Here is a 14,000-nt window from a genome sequence, read left to right on the forward strand (position 1 = left end):
TGAGTATTGAAATGGACTTCTCACAGATATCACTGCCCATCTCTCTAATCACTTTATTGTCTTCTCAGCTTTAATTTCTTTCTAGCTCTTCTTCGTCTAGTATACGATAACTTTCGATCAGGCAGAATTCCATATAGTCCTCGAACGGACGGCGTTTATCAATTCATTGCGTTCCGATAGTCTTCCTCGAACATTTGTAAATCTAAAAAGAAAATGATGACCTGGTCGTTGGATCATTCTTGTGGAATCAATACGCAATCACCATTAAGTCAGTTTATTCTTTATTAGGTAGACACCTAAACGGATGTGATTCATGCCAGTTAGAAGAGAGCTTCCTGTGAAAAAAGGTCAAGTAGAGCCACAAGTCTAACGTACCATATGAGTCATCTTGGTTACTCCAGCTATCGGCGATCAAAGTGCTCGCTGCCGAACAGATATTTTCGACTCTAACGCGTGGCCACTTCCCACTTTGTATAGCATGCACTCGTTCCCCAGATCTGATTCGGAATTGTTCTCCCTCAATATCTAAGCAAAGATCATGTCGAGCAACGTAGAAGCTTTCATGCATTGACTTCTTCACATCCCATTGGCCACAAAAGTCCCAGTCTTTGATCAAAAATGTCTTCTTGCCCAGCAGCTTGTTTGCACAATCCAACCCATTCAGAATGAAATCACGGGACTTATCACTTTCATAAGACTCGACAATCTCATCTTGCCTTTGACAGCCGTCGATACCGACAATTATCTGGACCGGCACGGAAGTTGCTTCGCCGGCGAAGAAAAAGCGTGCAATCAAATTTGATGCTTCGCTGGGTGTAAAGTTGGCAATGCTGTTACCGAGCCATAAAAGAGTCACTGGGCTTTTCTGGTCGGTTTGACTGTGGAGCCAGGATATACAGTCCTCATATGTCCCCAGTAGACCTTGGATCTTGGTTTTCGGGTTCCATGAAAATAGCCCTTGCAGCTCACTAATGTTGGACCGGAGCGAGGAATGACTGACATCTAATGCAAAATAATCCACATGCTTATGTTGCATTTCTAGAGTCCGAAGAAAGAGCGCAGTTTTACGCATGTTTCTGCCGCTGTTAACACAGTTCGGGGCATTATTGTCGAGTCCAACAAAATCAGACTTACCCAGAGCCGAGTTCAATGACCCTTTCTCCAGAGGAAATTCTGTATGCCATTTTAGGCATACAGTTAGACAGCAACTCTGGCTCCCTCACAGCAGGATAGTATTTTCCAGAGTCTAAGATAGCATCAAAAAGCTCCAAGCCATGTCTGTTCCAAAGAAGTAGAGGCGGCAACTCCTTTTCCTCAGACCTGAGTCCAGCTACAATTTGAGGAACTAGCCCTTTGTCATCTGTCTTTTGGCGGATATCATGAAGCTGAATTCGTGGGGTTGGCAGCAAATCTATTTTAGGGCGCTTGAAATCAGACCCAGGCCAGGGAGATTGGACGTGGGTAGTAACAGAAGCCATATGAGCCATTTTCTGGTGGAGAGTTGGATAAATTGTAATGCTTGGTATAATATTGGAATTGGAAATTTAGTAGTGATTTGAAGAGCCTCATGTTAGACAACTACAAGCCATGTGTAATAATGAGCACCGAATACTGACCAAAAAGTCCCGGTGTCCGTAATGTTCGGTCTCATACCCCGATACCGACTACACCGACCCCGAACTCATCACACGGACCCGGGACACAAAAAATCGAAGATTCGACCGACCTGCCTTGTTCAGTAATCCCATCGAAGAAAGCCCACAAAAGACTCAAATAACTTCCAAATTCAAGCACTTGATACTGAATTTGCAACATTTTCGCAATATGGCGTGCCCTCAAAATATCATCATTGTGGGATCAGGGGTCTTTGGGTGTGAGTAACCAGAAACAAGCATGTGTGACACAACAAGCTCACCCATTTGCCTTTTCTCAGTGTCTACAGCATACTCCATGGCTAAAGACAAAGTATTCTCTCAGACATCAATCACGTTGGTCGACTCATGGGAGTTTGAGCCGCCCACCATCCCAACGGGTACTTCGATCAGCAACCCTGGTGCCGCAAACCATGACACATCCCGCATTATTAGAAGTGAATACCCCCACGGCCCCTATGCGATCCTTGCCAAGGAAGCTCACACGCAATGGCGAGGAATGTGGGGTGCGGATGGTCGCTACACAGAGCGACGACTTCTGCTTTCAGCACAGGGTAGCTCTTTGAGAAGTTCACGACGAGCTGGTGAGACAGTCAATTATGTGAAAAATGCGTATGAGCTTAGTTGTCAGCTCTCTGTTTGTGGTAAAGACGGTCTTCAAATCCTTGACTCGCTGAGTGAAATTCGATCTGAGCTAGGACTGTCAACTACCTCTGCCTCAACCTCTGAGAAGGATCTTCGAGGATATATTTCGCTGGATGCCGGATGGGCTGACAGCGGGGCAAGCATTGCATGGCTGCGACAGATGGTTATCCAGACCGGTCGTGTGCAATTTCACACCGGATATGTTCGGTCCCTCATCTATGCTGGAAATCAAAGTGATGTAGTTCAAGGCGTTCTACTTGATGAACGCAAACTATTTGCTGACCTTACTATCGTCGCTGCGGGGAGTCATACCCCTCGCATTCTTGGAATGTGTCAATTATGCGACGTGTACAGTGAGTTAGTTGCCTATATTCAGCTCTCTCCTGAAGAATGTGTTCATTTCGAAGAATTGGATCTTCCCATCATCGTCAATGCCGATCGGTGTGTTTTTGCGATCGCACCGGATCGGGAGGGGTTCTTGAAGCTTGGGAAGTTCTCACATAGTGGACTTGTTGATGTTCGTCAATGCGCAGGCGTGGATATCGGGCCTAGAGAGACCCATTTTACAGCTCGTGAGCAATGGAGTGAATCAGAATTTGGCTGGGGAGGTGATGTTGATCCTGCCGAGGACCTGGATCAGCGGGAAAAAAAACCTTGGCAGATTACAGAGCATTTTTGAATGAGCTGTTTGAACCTTCCAACGGTACGGAAATGAAGTCCAATGATAGTATCGCTCGTCGTTCATTCGCGAAGATTCGTCGATGCTGGTACACCGATACCCCTGCGACTGACTTCATCGTTGACTACCACCCTGCGTCTCAAGGAACGCTTTTCGTGGCATCCGGGGGCTCTGACCATGCTTTCAAATTTCTACCGGTCATCGGAGACAAAGTCGCCGGTATCATTTTAAGGGGTAAAAATCTACCAGCTGAGTCCGATGATGATGCCAATTTGACAGCACTGCGTGAAGCTTGGCGGTTCCCGCGTATTTATTCTACAAGCAAGCTCTGAGAGTTCAGGTAGAAGTATGGGTTCTTGATTTTTATAATGCTCTCAAAGTACTTTCAATTTTTCCCCTCTTGTTGCGTATACTGTATGTTCATCTTAAACCGGCAGCAGATGAAGGTCAAATGGGTATATGTATCATGGTTCCAAGGTCTTCAGGGCTGCTTGAATTTGGCGTATGAGAACCCTAACCCTGGCCTTCTCCTCATTTTTAGTTGTCGCTTCTTCTGTGCCATGATAGTTATGATTATATAACGACTCTAGATACCCTGCCATTTTTCCGCTCAAAAGGCCATCGTTTTTCGAAGCTCCTGTCTCGTCCGAGGATCCGATCAAAATAGACTCGATCTTCCCCAGAAGGTTTGAACTGACATAAAGAACGAACTCCAGCTGCAATGTATTGTTTCCATCCAATTTGAAGCCATCTAGGCTGGTGCCAACAAGGGTTGCCGGAACTTTGGGAATGGCCTGAGTCACTGATTCTAAGATCGAGGAGAACAAATGCTCATATTCTTCTGTGATATATGCGTAGGATGCAAGGATCGAGAACAGTAAAGGAGGATCCAACAATTCGAAGGCACGAATTTCACGATAACCGGAGTCCGAATTAAGCTCTGACAGCGGGAAATCAAGTCCACAGTCCGGTCCGTTGGCCCGCCATGAGTTGTTAGTGGCATACGAAGTTGCACGCCGCTGAATGGTCTGAAGTATGCTCAGAAAGTACTGGCAATGTCGCAAAGTTTGGCCAATTGACAGCGATACAGATGAGCCGCTTCGTGTAGAAGCAGGTTGAGATTGGCCTCTGCTTTGTCCTGCTTGTCGATTCGCTCGGTTATGCAACAGCGTCCCATTGAGCTCCGCCAACTTCTTTAGCCAGCCCGAGCTCATTATCAGAGCTTGATTCTTCTCTCGGGGACCAGAATATGCCGCACCATCGGAAATAATTTGTGGGTCCTCAGATAGATTAGCCTCTTCTGGCAAAAAGTTCTCGATGGCCAGATCGAACGCATTGTGTGAGGAGATATTACTCCCCGGAGCTGAGATCACCTCTGGATGCAGGCCGTTGAGTGGGGAATCCCCTGTCCATGGAATCATGCGGGCTTTATCGAGATCACCATTTTCGCTCCAGGTCGAAACGTCGAAACAAGGGAGTGGTGATTCTGGCGATTGAAGCGCAGAATATCTGGGATAACTGGAAGAGTGCTCGATATTTGAGTCCGATGAGAGCGACTTGGAGGCAGCTCTCTTCCGCGCTATTGACCGCGTGCTATAACACTCGACTTGGGCCTTTTTGCAACGATCACAAGGGGTCTGGTTTCGGACGTATCTGCTATGCCGGTCAAGGACGGGGTTTGCGAGCCCCACGCACCGCAGCTTTTGACCCCGGCATCGATCGCAGGCAGTCTGTTGATGACTGTTCATTTTCATTGCCGCCAGTGTACGGAGCGGGGCAAGGGATATATGACAAATCCTAGAGAATTGTATTGAAAAGGAAGATCCAGCCACAATTCAAGTACCTCTCGGACAAAGACACTGATAAGAGCTAGCAAAAAGAAATATGACAAGTAGCACATGAAAACAAATCTTATGAGCTTGTCTAATCGGGACCTATTTTGTAGTATTGATAAGTAAAGAAATAGAGAGTGTATGAGTCAAGGTTTGTGATAGTTAAGCTTTAAATCAGCAAGGACTTTGAGTAAGCCCTAAGGCCCCCAAAAAGCTGATATGCACAATGCTACTGGTAATTTGCCTTAATTTCTCAAATTGTTAAAGCCCCACAAGGCCTCCATCCGGATTGGCGGAGCCTAGTGACAGGTACTTGTTTTGTGGCGTGCAAGACTCTTATGTGCATGGAAAGACTAAGCGGCATGAAGAAATGTAACCATGCATGGTTTTGGACTTACCAGGGGTGATCATGTAAGCATAGAAGCGGTGACCGTACATTCTTCTGTATCTATGAAGGGTTTCAATGAAAAATAAATTATGCAGAAAGAAACAAATACACTCCAGGCCCTATAATCCTACGCGTGATTTCGATTTCCACCAACGATCGAAGCTGGTCACGCTACACAACCCATATACTGACAAGTTCGTGTCACTTCAAATTTCTATATTTGTACGCACCAAGCCATATTTTTCACGCCTTAAGAGACACATAAATTGATTGTTCGCGTTGCAAGAGGCAACCAGGGGCCTGAAATAAAGCATGCTTCAATTCAACAATAACCAACCACGAGACGCAATGTCAACATTTCGCCATTGTAGTTAACAATAATCAAAGATTGATTGGGCTCCTGCAGGTGGAAATCTCCAATACACGGATGGGTATGTTTTCACGTGCCTTTTTGAATGATTTCATGTTATACAATCGAGGAACTGGCAATCTGAAAAGTCTATTCACAATAATAGATTGATTGGATTCTTCCTCGCATAACACATATTTGGATATCATGTCATTGGCAAGTTACTATGCGTCCATGATCCTACGTTGGTGGGATTCATTTTTCTTTTCTCTCCGTAAATGACTTTTTGCCCGTAGCAGGTTGTGCTTATAAAGCCTGCTCGGAAACTTTTGCTTTTAGAAAGGTCATCTGTTTCGGTACTATAGACCGAAAAGTTCGGGGTCGGGGTTAGCAGAGCATCAGACATATATCTGACCCGAATGCTCCGACACCAACCGACCTCCCGAAAAGGCTCGGAATGATACAGTAATTTTGATACATTGAACTTGAAAGCGAATTAATAGAGGGATATATGGACATACTGCTAGAACTGTAGCAGATAATAGTTCTCGACTTTCCATTAAGAAGCCAATCTTGATATTTTGAAAGTGCACATCCAAATCTTGGCGACCATGCCTTCACTTCAGTCAATTCCAGCAACAGCAAGAACGAGCAATTTATTTATTGGTGACAAATCAAACTTCATCGACAAACATGACGCGAACAACTTTGTTGGCGCGACAGAGTCAAAGACAGGTTATGAAGACATGCTGAGAAGCCTATTTCAAAGCACGCCATTGATCGAAGGCTGGAGTTGCAATTGGCCAGTCTCAGAGGTAGAAGAGGTGTCAAAATCATGTTCTACCAGATTAGTATTTCCAAAGAATGATCTTTTGACTGCTGCATGCTATAAAAATGGTTTGACTGTGGCGCTGATGAAAACAGCCTGGTCGCTTGTTCTTCATGCGTACACAGGAGCCGAAAAAATTTGTTTCGGATACACTTCTCCTATCGAAGCCCCTCATATCTTTGCATGTGATGTTTCAAATATCCATACACCTGCAGAGCTCATAAAGCTGGCACAAGAACCTCAAAGGAGCCAGGCGTTTCCTCTGCCGTATAGTGAGTTGGACACAGCTGTTTGCAACACTACGCTGTCAGTCCTAGGTAATGATGGCCTGGGAATCGCGGAAGAATCTCTGCAGCTTTTAAAGCAGGTAAGTGATGTAGTACGTGAAGTATGCAGGCAAGGCGCTAACAGGATCAGGAGAGCACCATCTATGCTATTGTCAGCATCGGGGAAGGGGAGGTCAGACTGGATCTCAATCATTCTTATCCCCAAGTGCCTATCGAATTAGCTCGGCATGTACTGCGAAATTTCCAAACAATTCTCCAGTTGATCGCTAGTCATCCGACAAAGCCATTTTCGGATCTCGAAATTCTCAGCGAGCAGGAAAAATTGCAAATATTGCGATGGAATGAGAACATACCACCGCCGCTCCAACAAAAACTTCACGAAGCTTTTACTGAAAAAGCGTTGGACAATCCAAGTGTTCCAGCAGTCTCTAGCTGCGAAGGAGAATGGACATACGCCAAACTAGATCATGTCTCTACTCACCTGGGCGATCATATTGCATCTTTGCATGCCGGTGACTTGAAGTCTCAGTCAGTCCTGCTTTGCTTTGAGAAGTCATGCACCGGAATTATTGCAATCCTTGGAATTTTGAAAGCCGGTCTCACATGTGTTCCAGTTAATCCAGAGAGCTGCCTCGAGACATTTATCGAGGAACTCAACCCTCAGCTGCTCTGTGTTTCACCGACCCAAGCCAATAGATACACTGACTTTAACGGGACGGTCCTGATTGTTACTGCAGAACTACTGCACTCTCTCACTATTTCTGAGAAAATCTCAAAATTGCCTTCTCAGAGCAGCAATGATGTCGCATTCATACAATATACCAGCGGTGTGACTGGATCACCCAAAGGTGTGAAGCAAGGGCACACCGGCTTATATACTGGAATCCTCGCGCAAGGACAGGCATTGGGATACGACGTTGATTCAAGAGTCTTGCATTCAAACTCATACAGTACATCAACCGGAATTGCGGAGGTGTTTGGTGCATTTTTCTACGGTGGGTGTGTGGTCATAATTCCTGAGGAGGAAAGCATAGAACTCGCCGCGGAGATGATCAATGAGCAAGGGGTTAGTCATGTATGCCTCACGCCCACTGAAGCCAGGGACTTGGAGCCCATGGATCTTTGGCAACTTCGAGCTGTTACCCTCGCGGGTGGAGGTTTTGTGCAAGAGGACGTGGAGAAATGGGGACTGGAAACGGAACTAATCAGAACTTATGGGACTGCAGAGACATGTGTCCACGTCTCAAAATCTAAAGCGTCGTCACCCTATCTCTTTGACCCATCTTACCTCGGAGTTCCAATTGTAGCATCCTTTTGGGTTGTCGAGCAAGGGAATATCCAGCGATTGGCCCCTGTTGGTGCAGTAGGCGAGTTGGTGATCGGTGGACCGACATTGGCCCTTGGCTATGTGGAAAGCACCCTAGCTCCCACGGAACGGTTTCTTGTCAATCCTGATTGGGCTATTTCAAACCGTGAAAACAGTAAGCAGCGCTTCTTTGTGACTGGTGATCTTGTGAGAAATCTCGGGAACGGCGAGTATGTCTTTTGTGGACGGAAAAAGGAAACCGGCTACGATGAAACCAGATTTGATAACATCAACGAAAATATCATTCCAGAAATACCACCACTTAGCCTCCTTGGCTCTAATAAATTGGGAGAGGAAGCAATGGAAGCAGCATTATCTGTCTGTAAAGTCAGCTCAGATATGATCGAGGACATCTACCCTGCCACCCCGATGCAAGAGGGGTTATTTGCCCTCTCAAGCAAACAACCGGGAGGTTTCGTGAAGCAAGATATATTTGAATTGCCTTTGGATCTTGACCTATACCGATTTCGTAAGGCCTGGGAAGATACCATTGATCAGTCCCCCATTCTGAGAACAAGGCTGTTTATGACAGACTCTTTGCGCGTTCTACAAGTGATTGTCTCACAATCGCCATCATGTCAGGATATCTTTGATCTAAGATCATACCTGGAGCGGGATCTTGATAAATCCATGCTCTGGGGAGAGCCTCTCTTTCGATACGCGATCTCTGCGACACCTAGCCAGAAACCACAATTGGTTGTGACTATTCATCATGCTCTTTTCGATGGCTGGACACTAGGCTTGATTTTCGACCGTGTAAAACAGAACTTCGATCGAAGCCCAGTGTCGATCGGAGCCCCGTTCAATCGTTTTATCAAATATGCCCAAGAGGTAGATCAAGAAAGGATGGATAATTTTTGGATGGAGCAATTGGATGACGCTAGTACGACGGTTTTTCCAGCTTTGCCGGCGGCAAACTACCAGCCCACTCCCAATGATACCTTTGAACAAAATGTTTATTTTCAGAAGAGCACAGACTCATCAACCACAGTCTCCACTTTGGTGCAAGCTGCATGGGCATTAACAGTTGCAAAGTATGCCGATTCAAATGATATCACCTTTGGGTGGACAATGTCCGGTCGAGCTGCACCAATCCCTGGCATCGCGAACATTATGGGTCCAATAGTGACTACTGTCCCCTTTCGCATGCAAGTGCCGAAGGATAGTAAGCTGGTTGCCTTCATCCGGCAGATTCAAAATCAGTCGATAATAACAATTCCCTACGAGCAAGCTGGTATGTACCGCATAAAAAACTTGACAGCCGGGACACAGACGGCATGTTCGTTCCAGACAGCCTTGATAGTTCAGTCCCTAGACACTGCGAATGGCCTAGAAGCTCTTGGGTGTCGACGTGTGAATGATATGCGGGACACATATCAACCTTACGCCCTGAACATCGAAGTTGGTTTGCAGGATGGTGGGGCTATGATTAGCGTTTTGTTCGACAACAGTGTTATCGAAAAGCCACAAGTGGAACGTGTGGTCAACACGTTTAGCGAGACTCTCCGGAAGATCAGCATTGAAAGTTCTGATGTTACTCTTGATGACGTTGTAACCATCACTACTCACGACATCAACGAGTTGAACACTTGGAACCAAGTCCATTCAAATCCAATCAAAGAAACTATAAATCAAGCCTTCGACGAACAGGTTTTCCTGAGCCCAAATTCCCCAGCAATAGCATCCTGGGATGGAGATTTGACTTACGCCGAGCTGAACTCTCTATCTAACAGACTTGCAGATCATCTACTTACTCTGGGCGTAAGCATAGAAATAGCAGTGCCACTTCACTTTGAAAAATCTAAGTGGGCAGTTGTCTCCATGCTAGCTGTGCTAAAGGCTGGAGGAACCTGTCTGTCGTTTGATGTGTCCCATCCACCTGATCGTCTCTGCGCCATGGTGAAAGCAGTGAATACTAGCATTATGCTCGTTGGGAAAGCGCCACCCTCTAAGGTTGCTGAATGTGTTGATATAATTGTTTCCGTCGATGAAAAGTTATTCGAAATCCTTGGCGATCAGGATCTCAGACAGTCGAAGTCTGTAGCGCCACACAACCGTGCATTCATAGTGTTCACTTCCGGGTCGACAGGAAAACCGAAAGGAATCGAGCTTGAACACAAGGCCGTCTGCACAAGTTCGCGTAGCTACGCGGCAGCGGCGGATATTGGACTTCGCTCGCGTTGCCTTCAATACTCCTCATTTGCTTTTGATGTTCAAATTACCGACATCTTCTCAGCTTTGATGTCCGGTGCGTGTTGCTGCATTCTATCTGAAGAAGATCGCTTGAACAATTTGTCCCAGGCAATCAAGGTTCTCGGCGTCAACCATGTTGATATTACCCCAACAGTAGCGAATATGCTAGATCCCAAAACCGTACCTAATCTGAAAAGTATCGTTGTCGGTGGTGAGGCAGTGACTACTGAAACTGCTCGTCGCTGGGGTGATCGGGTCAAGCTCATCAACATGTATAGTCAGTCAGAAACATCAAATTGGGTTACCCACCATGTTCTTCGTGCGGACACAAAACAGCCATCCAATATTGGGTTTGGCGGTGGTGTCTGTACATGGGTTGTTGATCAACATAACGATTCGCGATTGGCTCCAATTGGTTGTATTGGAGAATTGTTCGTTGAAGGTCCAGTTTTGGCTCGCGGCTATTTGAATGACCTTGAAAAAACAGAAGCATCATTTGTCATTGATCCTCCATGGCTACCTACCACGCCGTCTTCGCACTCAGGGAGGCGAATCTATCGCACCGGTGATCTCGTTCGATATAACAGCAACAGTACTCTTGTTTACGTTGGTCGGCGGGATGCACAGGTCAAGCTTCACGGTCAGCGATTGGAACTCACAGAAGTAGATCATAAGATGATGGAGATTTCACATGTTAAGGCGTGTCTGGCAGTGTTTCCCAAGGTTGGTCTCTGCCAAAGAAGATGTGTTGCCGTTCTCTCTCTTCGAGACTTCGGGGCGGATGAATCTGAGTCGGTGCAAATAATAGATTCGTCACATGATAACTCACGTCGCGTTGAAATATCCGCTCAGCTTACAGCAATTCGTGATCGTCTTTCAGAGTCACTGGCTAGGTGGATGGTTCCAAGTTTCTGGATTGTCGTGGGTAACCTGCCCACAAATTTGAGCGGCAAGCTAGACCGCAACAAGGCTCAATCATTTGTGGAGAATCTTAGTATGGACGAATTCCAGCAAGCATCCGATCACATTGCGGATGTCCAGTTCCAGATGCCCAAGACCTCGATGGAGGTCTTTCTGCAAGGTATTTGGGGCTCTATATTGAAACTTCCTTTGGACCATATCAGCGTTACAGCTTCCTTTTTGCACCTTGGGGGAGATTCAATCACTGCTATGCAGGTTGTATCCAAGTGTCGGGCTGAAGGTGTGACATTATTTGTCCATGACTTGTTTACTAGCAAGTCTCTCTCTGAGCTTGCCAATGTTGCAGATGCATTATCCAAATCAAAATATTCGACTGGCTGGATCGAGCAACAAGGTTTCCCCGATACTCCATCGGAAAGCAAACTGTCGGCTCGTGATACAGCCATACCTGATGGCCTGTACGATAGCATTCTCAATCAGGCATTTGTCAAGTTAGAAAACGTCGAGAGAGTAGTACTGGCCTCCGACTACCAAGTTTCGGCATTAGAGCAAACTTTACTTAGCTTCCGCGGTGATCTGACATATCACACATTTGATATTCCGAAACCTGTCGACTTCACTCGCCTGGCCCTGTCTTGCGTGGAACTTGTCAATTGTCATCCTCTTTTGCGAAGTGTTTTTGTTGCTCACAAGCACCAGGTTTACCAAGTTACACTGAGATCAAGCTTCGTGAATCTAACGGACAGAATCAATCAGCCTGGACTTGCTAAATTGATTGAAGATGATCGAAAAGCGAGATTGTGCCTTGGGCAGCCTATGGTCTGGTTTAAACTACTTCGAAGGGGTCCGTCACATGATTGTGAATCTCTTGTGATACGTCTTCCACATTGTTTGTATGACGCATCCACTCTGGCTTCTCTCTCCTCAGACCTAGAGCAAGCTTACTTCAGCACCAACTCCCTTGAAGAACCAGTCGATAGTTCACCTTATATCACATATCGTGAAGAATTATATTCGGAAGCTCTGAGTTACTGGCGTCAGTATCTCGAAGGTAGCACTGTGAGTCGAATAGTCACCAAACCGGGACCTCCCTTTCGGTACGGTGGACAGCACATTTTATCGTCCAAGTTCCATATTCATTCCCTGAAAAACTATGGGATCACTTCTGCAACAGTGGTCAAGGCTGCCTGGGGGCTTGTCTTGACTGAGCTTCATGGAAAAAACGACGTTATTTTTGGCGAGATTGTAGGAGGTCGCGCTATGGCTGTGTCGGGAATCGATTCCCTTGATGTTGTCTGCGCATCAACTGCCCCATTACGTATTAAGATCGACTTTTCATGCACTGTTCTTGATCTCCTTCAAAGCATCCAAGAGAGGCAGCTCGCCAGCATGCCATTTGAGTTTATGGGAGACTCAACTATCGCGAATGAGTGTACTTCTTGGCCAAGATGGACCGGCTTCGGCTCTGTGATTAATCATATTGCATTACCGGCAACAAATCACATTGGAGACAAGGCATTTAAAGCAACAGGTATTCATGGAAATCTAAACCCGAGCTCAGACCTGAATATCCAGTGCCATCCTCTTCATGTTACCTCGGAGTCAGACCCCAACTTTCAAGTCCAGATTACATTCGATCACGATAACATTGCACCTGTACTTGTGGACAAAATCCTGCATCATTTCTGCAAGACCATCCGCTATTTCACCACGGACGTGACATCATCTCTGGATAGCCTGAGAGAAGGCCAGATCGATGGTCAAACTCTGCGACATAGTTGCAACACTGAGCTCCCTAATGGGCCCATAGAGGGCTTTATTTCAATCCCAACAACGGAAAGTAACACTGAACAGATATTGGAGAAAGTTCGGTCCGTTTGGAAGACAGTCATTGGCCAGAGTCACGAGATGGATACAACATTCCTCGCTCACTGGGATGCTCTCATAGCTGCAGCCCATTTTGTAGTGGAATATCAGCAATATGGTTTCGATGCCACTATGGAGGATATTCTCCAAGCTCAGACGATTCGAGCTCAGGCTAATTTATGGGCAAATAAAAGAAGGGATGTTACCTTGGGTGGTCTTGGCTAGTTTCACACATTGTATACACGCGTGCTGTTTGACATGATGCTTTTTTATGCATTAGTGCACAGTCTGGAATTTTAACTTTGTGGGCTTGAATGATCTGTCGGTAAGAAACTTGTCACGATGAAATCGCCTTCCCAATACTAGCTAAAATCCCTTTAAATGACTCGTCACTTGAATCCGTAGCTAACTGGGACTCGTTACCACAAATCAAAGTTGTTAAATTGCCAGTCATTTTCATGACGCGCGTTTATCAGGACCGGCTGCAGAATACAGCTCAGCCCACGCTAAAAGTTCACCTCACCTTATGTATTGTCACTTTGCGACACCCCATCAAAACATCTTACAAAATTAGTATTACTCACCACCACTTTTTCTGAAGTCCGAAGAGCTTGAAATTAAAACATATTTTAAGACTTCATACTAGTTTCAACCCTCTAAAATTTTCAGCCTCGTACGAGCCCTAGAAGTAAATGGAATGCACTCACGTCCCCCACTTTTTTGGTAGATAATGAATCGGGATGCAGCTTGATAACGCGTTCCACCACTCGGCCAGTTTCTCGGAACATCAAAAAATTGAAATTTTCAACATCAAATTTAACAACATAAATGTTTGAAACTAGCTATTTAACACATGTAGGACATCAAGTATAAATATGCCCATAAATTCCAAATCTAAAACACGTCACAACGATGAATTATAGGTGTATATATTATGTAGCACATGGTTGGCCAAATTTTCTTCCGGCATTTCCCAGCGCCATTTCCAGCGCC

The 14,000-nt window shown here is 45.8% G+C and overlaps 4 protein-coding genes across 4 annotated transcripts; 2 read left to right on the top strand and 2 right to left on the bottom strand.

Annotated features, from left to right (window-relative positions):
• Positions 1 to 264: 264 nt before the first annotated feature.
• N7495_010061 (N-methyltransferase) lies at positions 265 to 1,487 on the bottom strand (the record flags this gene model as incomplete). The annotated part of the gene is made up of 3 exons (XM_057212712.1): positions 265 to 296; positions 376 to 1,076; positions 1,135 to 1,487. The coding sequence occupies 3 exons, from the start codon at positions 1,485 to 1,487 to the stop codon at positions 265 to 267; spliced, it is 1,086 nt and encodes a 361-aa protein (XP_057059575.1).
• Positions 1,488 to 1,824: 337 nt separating this feature from the next.
• fmpA (fructosyl amino acid oxidase fsqB) lies at positions 1,825 to 3,308 on the top strand (the record flags this gene model as incomplete). The annotated part of the gene is made up of 3 exons (XM_057212713.1): positions 1,825 to 1,873; positions 1,934 to 2,905; positions 2,959 to 3,308. 3 exons carry the CDS (start codon positions 1,825 to 1,827, stop codon positions 3,306 to 3,308), a joined length of 1,371 nt encoding a protein of 456 aa, XP_057059576.1.
• A 132-nt stretch (positions 3,309 to 3,440) lies between these two features.
• fmpR (Zn(II)2Cys6 domain-containing transcription factor fsqA) lies at positions 3,441 to 4,724 on the bottom strand (the record flags this gene model as incomplete). Its single annotated transcript, XM_057212714.1, has 1 exon — positions 3,441 to 4,724. One exon carries the CDS (start codon positions 4,722 to 4,724, stop codon positions 3,441 to 3,443), a length of 1,284 nt encoding a protein of 427 aa, XP_057059577.1.
• Positions 4,725 to 6,156: 1,432 nt separating this feature from the next.
• N7495_010064 (uncharacterized protein) lies at positions 6,157 to 13,232 on the top strand (the record flags this gene model as incomplete). The annotated part of the gene is made up of 2 exons (XM_057212715.1): positions 6,157 to 6,753; positions 6,795 to 13,232. The coding sequence occupies 2 exons, from the start codon at positions 6,157 to 6,159 to the stop codon at positions 13,230 to 13,232; spliced, it is 7,035 nt and encodes a 2,344-aa protein (XP_057059578.1).
• Positions 13,233 to 14,000: the final 768 nt, after the last annotated feature.

The sequence above is a fragment of the Penicillium taxi genome (assembly GCF_028828555.1).
Source record: "Penicillium taxi strain IBT 34144 chromosome Unknown utg000006l_segment0_segment0, whole genome shotgun sequence".
Classification (NCBI taxonomy): domain Eukaryota; kingdom Fungi; phylum Ascomycota; class Eurotiomycetes; order Eurotiales; family Aspergillaceae; genus Penicillium; species Penicillium taxi.